Source organism: Vigna umbellata, chromosome 8 (assembly GCF_029865625.1).
Source record: "Vigna umbellata cultivar VRB3 chromosome 8, Vumbellata_1.0, whole genome shotgun sequence".
NCBI lineage: Eukaryota > Viridiplantae > Streptophyta > Magnoliopsida > Fabales > Fabaceae > Vigna > Vigna umbellata.
Window position 1 is genome coordinate 4,302,362 of NC_142172.1, and position 8,030 is coordinate 4,310,391.

At 37.9% G+C, this 8,030-nt stretch overlaps 2 protein-coding genes across 2 annotated transcripts; both read right to left on the reverse strand.

Moving 5' to 3' along the window:
• Positions 1-3,108: 3,108 nt before the first annotated feature.
• Positions 3,109-5,122, reverse strand: LOC148193884 (protein FAR-RED IMPAIRED RESPONSE 1-like). Its single transcript, XM_088096399.1, has 3 exons — positions 3,606-5,122; positions 3,457-3,522; positions 3,109-3,163 (listed from the first exon to the last, which is right to left on the reverse strand). The coding sequence occupies exons 1-3, from the start codon at positions 5,120-5,122 to the stop codon at positions 3,109-3,111; spliced, it is 1,638 nt and encodes a 545-aa protein (XP_087952525.1).
• LOC124845192 (protein FAR1-RELATED SEQUENCE 4-like) lies at positions 5,123-5,776 on the reverse strand. The gene has a single exon (XM_047322257.1). The coding sequence runs from the start codon at positions 5,774-5,776 to the stop codon at positions 5,123-5,125; it is 654 nt and encodes a 217-aa protein (XP_047178213.1).
• Between the last annotated feature and the right edge of the window lie 2,254 nt (positions 5,777-8,030).

The window sequence follows — 8,030 nt, forward strand, 5'->3', positions numbered from 1 at the left end:
TGAACCATATTTCAAATAGTCCGAGGTGTATGCGTTTGGAAGAGGAAACCAAGGTGTTCCCAGGTTCAGAGTTTATGGCAAGGAAACCTGGGACAAATTAAGGGTGTTGTAATCGATTACAGGGGACTCGTAATCGATTAATATGACAAATATATCATTATGTACGATAAGTATGTCTGCGCTACCCAGACATGGTTGAATAACTCCCCAGTAGTGTTTTTTCAGTGTTCCTAGGTTCAAAGTTCATGGGAGGGAAACCTGAGACATATTAAGGGTGTTGTAATCGATTATAGGGGAGTCGTAATCGATTAATATAACAAAAATCTCATTCTGTACAAAAAGTATGTCTGCGCTACCCAGACATGGTTGAATAACTCCCCAATAGTGTTTGGTAGTGTTTTTTCAGTGTTCCCACATTCATAGATCATGGCAGGGAAACTTGGGACAAATTAACGGTGTTGTAATCGATTACTAGGGACTCGTAATCTATTAATATAACAAAAATCTCATTCTGTACCAAATATATCTGCGCTACCAATACATGGTTGAATAACTCCCCAGTAGTGTTTGGTAGTGTTTTTTTAGTGTTCCCAGGTTCAGAGTTCATGGTAGGGAAACCTGGGACAAATTAAGGGTACTGTAATCGATTACAGGGGACTCGTAATCGATTAATATTACAAAAATCTCATTCTGTACCAAAAGTATGTCTGCTCTACCTAGACATGGTTGAATAACTCCCAGTAGTGTTTGGTAGTGTTTTTTCAGTGTTCCCAGGTTCAGAGTTCATGGCAGGGAAACCTGGGACAAATTAAGGGTGCTGTAATCGATTACAGGGGACTCATAATCGATTAATATTACAAAAATCTCATTCTGTACCAAAAGCATGTCTGTTCTACCTAGACATGGTTGAATAACTCCCCAGTAGTGTTTGGTAGTGTTTTTTCAGTGTTCCTAGGTTCAGAGTTCATGGCAGGGAAACCTGGGACAAATTAAGGGTGTTGTAATCGATTATAGGGGACTCATAATCGATTAATATTACAAAAATCTCATTCGGTACCAAAAGTATGTCTGCTATACCCAGACATGGTTGAATAACTCCCCAGTAGTGTTTGGTAGTGTTTTTTCAGTGTTCCCAGGTTCAAAGTTCATGGCAGGGAAACCTGGTACAAATTAAGGGTGCTGTAATCGATTACAATGGACTCGTAATCGATTAATATTACAAAAATCTCATTTTGTACCAAAAGTATGTCTGCTCTACCTAGACATGGTTGAATAACTCCGCAGTAGTGTTTGGTAGTGCTTTTTCAGTGTTCCCAGGTTCAGAGTTCATGGCAGGGAAACCTGGGACAAATTAAGGGTGTTGTAATCGGTTACAGGGGACTCGTAATCGATTAATATTACAAAAGTCTCATTCTGTAGCAAAAGTATGTCTGCTCTACCCAGACATGGTTGAATAACTCCCCAATAGTGTTTGGTAGTGTATTTTTCAGTGTTCCCAGGTTCAGAGTTCATGGCAGGGAAACCTGGGACAAATTAACGATCCTGTAATCGATTACTAGGGACTTGTAATCGATTACTATTACACAAATGTCATTCTCTACCAAAGTTCTGAGGTTTCCTGGAAGGATCTTTATAGTAATAACTTCAACTTCGAATACTTGAATATTAAATAAATAAATAACGTATTCAATAACGTAAGAACTTGTTGGAGTACTTTATAACAATAATAAAAACCACGTACATTAATAGAATGACTTAAGAACATTACATCAAAGAACAAGTTTTGAAATTAAAAGGGACATAACATTATAGAAAGAAATGTAATCTAAGCAGGTGGTTGTCTCTCAAATTGATTGCGGAATTTAACGACTTCTTCCTGAAGGACTCCAACACGATTTTCAATTGTGTCAAATCTATGGCCCACGAAAGTGTGGAGTTCTTGTATTTGTTTGATGACTTCACTCAATGTTTGAGAAGAGGTTTGTTGTGGATTTTGAGAGGGTTCTCGGACTTCATGTTCTTGATTACCAACTTCCACATCTTCTTCAATCCCTACTTGTTCTTGTATATTCCCAACATCAACTTTGGGAACCCAAATTCCTTCATGATTTTTGTGATAATCAAATGATGATAGAACTTCCAAACCAATCCTCTGTTTGTTCTTAACTTGGGTAAAAGGATCAGTTTCTGTAGGCACACCAAAGTGTTCCATGAATGTGGTAATTAGATGGGGATATGGTAGTTGGGCGTTGTCCCTGGTAGCCCTTTTCATCTTATTTCGAATGAGATGCCCCTAATTAATCTGAAGAGAATTGATGAGTGCCCACAGCAACATAATGTCCTCCTCTGTTGCATGTGCAACATTCGTTGATCGAGGAACTAATATACGACAAAGTACATAATGTAGTATCCTAGTTTGAAACTTCATAGTCCCGGTCAGTATTCTACCTTGTATGTTTGAACCTGGTTTGCAGATCAATTGCCTAACACTAACAAAATTGTATTCATCTTTCTACTCGTCAACAAGATTTCCTTCAAAACGAGCACCAACACAAGGGATGGAAGTTAGTTTATGAAAAAGTGAAGGTTTGATTGTGATTTTCACCTTTTTGATCTCGGTTCGAATAACTCCCGAATCGGAAACCCGCATATTGCTATAGAATACACGCACTAATTCAGGGTAGTAGTGGCGTCTATAAGCGACAAAATCATTTAGCCCAGCTTTTGTCAAGATCTCGAAGAATTCGAATGTACCATCACGAAAAAATTCATCATCAAGATACTTCCCTTGCAGGATTGGACGCTCAAAGAAATGTGTAGAGAACCTTTCATATTGGTCGTCGTTGGAGAACAGTTCATTACTCGTAACTGGTGGAGAGAGTGGTGGGGATGGCGGTGTCCGATCTGGAGGCCCCCTTCTCGAAGATGAAGCCCTGATTTTCTCGTGAGCTCGATCTGCCATTTGGGTTATTACGATTTCCAAAGGGGGTAGGAGTTTAAATGGTTTGTGGTAGAGGGTTATGAAAGGAGTGAAGTAGGTTACAATTGTATTTAATTGCAGTGTGGTAGTGGGTGACAGCAGTAACAGTCAGGTGACAGCAGTAACAGTCAGGTGACAGCAGTAACAGTCAGGTGACAGCAGTAACTGTCAGCGCATTGTGCTCTATAACAGAAAAAAAAAGGATATGAACCGTCTTGAGCAAAAAAAATTGTCAAACATAGTGATGTAATCGATTACAGAAAATATGTAATCGATTACCACTGCATTGCATGTGCTGTGTTTTATATTGAAGGTTTTACCTATAGAGGTTATGGACATCATTCCAGTAACAGATAATGTAGAACCATATCATCCCAAACCCATATATATCAACATTGTGTATTATCTAAATTGTTATGAACGGCAGATAACAATGACATATATCCAATTGGAGCAACTTTAGATAGTTGGGAAACTTCATGGGTTTGGGTTGAATATTCCACGCGCTCTTGCAGTTGTGCAACAGTAGTTCTTGTGGTTTCCTGATTGCACAAAGGAACACATATTACCAACATGTAACAAAAGTAATGAATAATATTAGTATTACAACATTTGAAGTACTTACCGCTGGTTGAACAGTTGTTGTTGAGGAATTTTTCCTTGGAGTCGATTTCCATTTTTAGTTATAGTTTCAACGGCTGACTTCAATCTGCTAGTTCTCGGTCTGCCTTTTCGCTTAACCGCGACTAGACTGCAAACAAGTACATCACTGCTTCCACATGTATTGTACGATGGAGTATCGGTCACAGGATTCTGATACCTTAGTTGTCCTCCCTCACTTATGATGTTATTTTTCAGTGATGAAGTTAAACCGAATTTTTTACCTACACATTCCAATTCTTTTTCCAACTCATTAGAAGCACATTCAGATTCACATGCAGCCTCAGCTATGTCATAGAACCACTTACACAACGATTGGTATCTTTGCATCTTGGGTTCCTGCTGCAAATGACTATAAGATGCTCTAATAAGTGTGTGCTTTCTTCGAACATTTTTGCTCCAACGACGAAGAACATATTTGGAGGGGACATTATGTACATCTTCCTGTCCGAGAACCAATAAGGAATGGCGACATATGATGCCTCTAAACTCAAACAATAGGCAAGAGCACCTTGTATCGTTTGTAAGAGGATCAAATTCAACATGGTAATATTTTGCCTCACATTTCTCATCCCACATGTACTCTTCTTTTATTGTGTAGTTGTTCAAAATACAGTCCTTGACCGTGTTCTTGATGAAACAATTCATCCTGGACCGAAACTCAATTTGTACTTCCTCAAATTTTGCATGTGTGTACTCAACTTGAAATTGTCTCTTAATTAGTGATTGAGACCCACATGCAACATTGGTATTAAAAGAGGAGAAGTCAGCTTCAATTTCTTTTTGGGCCTTGAATTTAAGAGCATTATCATACTGAACCACAAACTGTTGAAGTGTGGTACTGGAATTGATAAATCCATCAAAGAAAGCATTCATTCCCTCACTTCTTTGAGTTGTGTACATACTAGCCCAAAAATGATTCTTCAAGTAACAAGGGACCCATTTTTGTCTCTCTTCATACAAATTACATAGCCATTCATTATTTTCTAACCCATGTGTGGTAAGTAGTCGTTTCCAGCCAATGTGAAAGTCTGTTGCATTACCAGAGTCACAGACAAGCGATTTTATATCACACTTGATCCCAACATAATTGTTATACCCTTGAAATTTTTCAGGTATCTTTTTCATGATGTGCCACAAACACCACCTATGTTTTGTTTTAGAGAAGACATCTTCAATTGCATTTGCCATCGCCTTACATTGATCGGTTACAATACTATAAGGCGCCTTGTTTCCCATGCATCTTAGCCAACATTTGAATAACCATACAAATGACAAAGTGTCCTCAGATGAGAGCAATCCACAACCAAGTAGAATGGATTGTCCATGATGGTTAACTCCTACAAATGGAGCAAATGACATGTCGTACTTGTTTGTCAAGTAGGTGGTGTCAAAAGAGACGACATCACCAAATTCCTCACATGCAGCTCGGCTATGAGGATCTGCCCAAAATACACTAGTAATTCTATTATATTCATCCATTTATATGTCGTAGAAGAAATCATTATTGAGCTCTCTCATTTTTGAAAAGTGATGTAGCAATGCTTGTCCATCACCCTCCTTACACAGTGACCTTCTATGTTGACCAATGAAGTTCCTAACATCCCACTCCACAAATTCCATGTTTTCATATCCACCAGCTTCACTAACTATGCTAAGGAAACTCTTATTAATACGTACATCGGCATCATCATTCACCCCCAAAGTGTGTTTGGCATGCATGTTTAATTGTCTATTAGAACGGATTAGATTGGAGGTTTGTGGACACAGGTCATGACTGTGCTCTACAACCACAGTCCTTAAAAACCATTTGTCCTCTTTTCGTGCAATGGTTATTCCAGTAGGACATTGATTAGTCTGACTAGGCAGAGTTTTCACCTCTGGACGAATGGTGGAAACATATTTACCTTCCCTAGAACAAACCAATCTCAAGTAGTACAATTCGTTGTTGTCATCCTTTTTAGAAGTTCTGGTTCGGACGCCAAAACGACATCTTCTCCCGTACACCGAATAAAATTTCTTTGCTTCTTCCATTGTGTCAAAACACATGTTTAAAGTAGGAACCAACTCATTACAATTGTCATCATCGTCAATGCTTTTTCCAACCACATTGACGTTGTTGGGATAAGTGGCCATCAAAATAATTTATTCCCTGGAAACATTGGTTAATCAATAAAATTTATAATAATAAATCAGTTTTGTTACAATAAATAAACAAACTTATTACACTATAGACATCACTAACAGTGTTAATGAACTGTCTCATGTTGTTTTATTTAACTAAGACGTGTTATATAAATGGTTATGTAAGAAAGAGGACCTATAATGAGGGTTACCCCTACTCAAAAGGAGGAATGAAGAAATCTTTAAACGACGTTATAACCATGTATACTTACAGACAAGGTGTTGGAAGAAATTTACTCCTCCTTTAATGATCTTGTTGTGCTTCTTACCAACCTGGAAAGAATGCCTTTAATGTGTAGTTTAAGAAAGTTCAGAGAAAAACAAATGAAAGTCGACGTCCAAATGGGGAAGAAAAAACACCAGTAATGCACATGGTAGGGATTCATTTCTTTAAGGTACGATCATTTAATGCAAAGTAGATGGAGCAGAAGTTATGCACAAGGTACGAATTATAGTGTTTAAGGAAGGAGCATTTAATGCATTGTCATAAAGTAGGTAGAAGGTGGCAAGACGTGGAGTGTTGCAGTCACTTCCCATTTCCCCACATTAAATGCAACTCTGATTAATTAAGATAAAAGATTTGAAATTGCATGGGAGAGTGGAAAAAAGTATACACCACACTGCTTCATTATGAGTCTTCAAAGTCAGAACAACATTAAATGATAATGAATTAATAATTTTTAATAAATTCAAATAATTATTAAAAATTCATCCTAAATCTTTTATTCGTGTTTATATAAGACCTTACTTTGTATTGCACAAAATGATTATCACATTCATTCGAATCAACTATTTGGTTTTAATTCTCCAAGTAATGTTTCTTGATTTGGTTTGTTTAAAATTTGTACCACTCTTACATTTTGGTCATTAGTATGATTCCTCAACATGCATTCTTGTATTTTATAACTACAGCGACACATACAAGTTCCCAACAAAACCACCTACCAGGTCATGCTGTGTCAATCAACCGCAAGTACTCAATAGCAGCCCATAAGTGGGGAGCAACTCAGTGATAACAGTGGAGCAACCATGCACTTTCGGTACATGTCACTCGTAAGTGATTACAGCGTGCCTGTAATCGATTACAGCAGCCCAATACTGCCTTCCCACCCCTGCCTCAGCAAGCACCTGGAAGCAATCATCAAAACACACTGTTGGGGGCACCCTAATCGTGTCCAATTGCCTTATAACTACATCGACACGTACAAGTTCCCAACAAAACCACCTACCAGGTCATGCTGTGTCAATCAACCGCAAGTACTTAGTAGCAGCCCATAAGTGGGGAGCAACTCAGTGATAACAGTGGAGCAGCCATGCACTTTCGGTACATTTCACTCGTAAGCGATTACAGCGTGCCTGTAATCGATTACAGCAGCCCAATACTGCCTTCCCACCCCTGCCTCAGCAAGCACCTGGAAGCAATCATCAAAACACACTGTTGGGGGCATCCTAATCCTGTCCAATTGCCTTATAACTACAGCCACACCTACAAGTTCCCAACAAAACCACCTACCAGGTCATGCTGTCTCAATCAAATGGAATAAATTAGTCCGACGTACTAAATGGGGAGTTGTTCAATTAAAATAGGGGAACAGCCATGCAATTACGGTAATCAATAAACTCACTCCAACAAAAAAAAACACAACGAAAATCAATATTACGAATACTTTAGTTGTATTCATTATTAGTCGAACAAGTTCACATGTACATAAATCCAACTAATAGACTTCCAATAGTATAATTCTCTACAATGTATATTCTTTTACTATAAATGAAGAATCTAAACCAAGGACACATTTCTAATGCTATAGTAATCCAAAATGTTGTAGCGTGTCCAATCTTCGGACGTTGTCCTGGTCCAGGATCCAGTCACATATATACTTTTTCCTAAACGCAGCCAAGTCTTCCTGAAATTAACATATTGGAATTCAAAACCAATGTCAAGGGTCTAATAATGTAATATTGACAAATTCATACTTTAACATACATTTGTATAATCAGGCATGCTTTTTCAATCATATTTCTCCTCTCCATCCCAAATTTCAATAGCTTTCATCATGATTACACCACAATCGTATCTGTTGAAATTAAAAAATACATACATTACTTTTGTTAATGGAAACACAAAATTTTTTAACACATTGGTAATATCAAATTATGTGTTTGGTTGGACTGGGATGTTGGCTTTCTCAACTAACAAAGGACA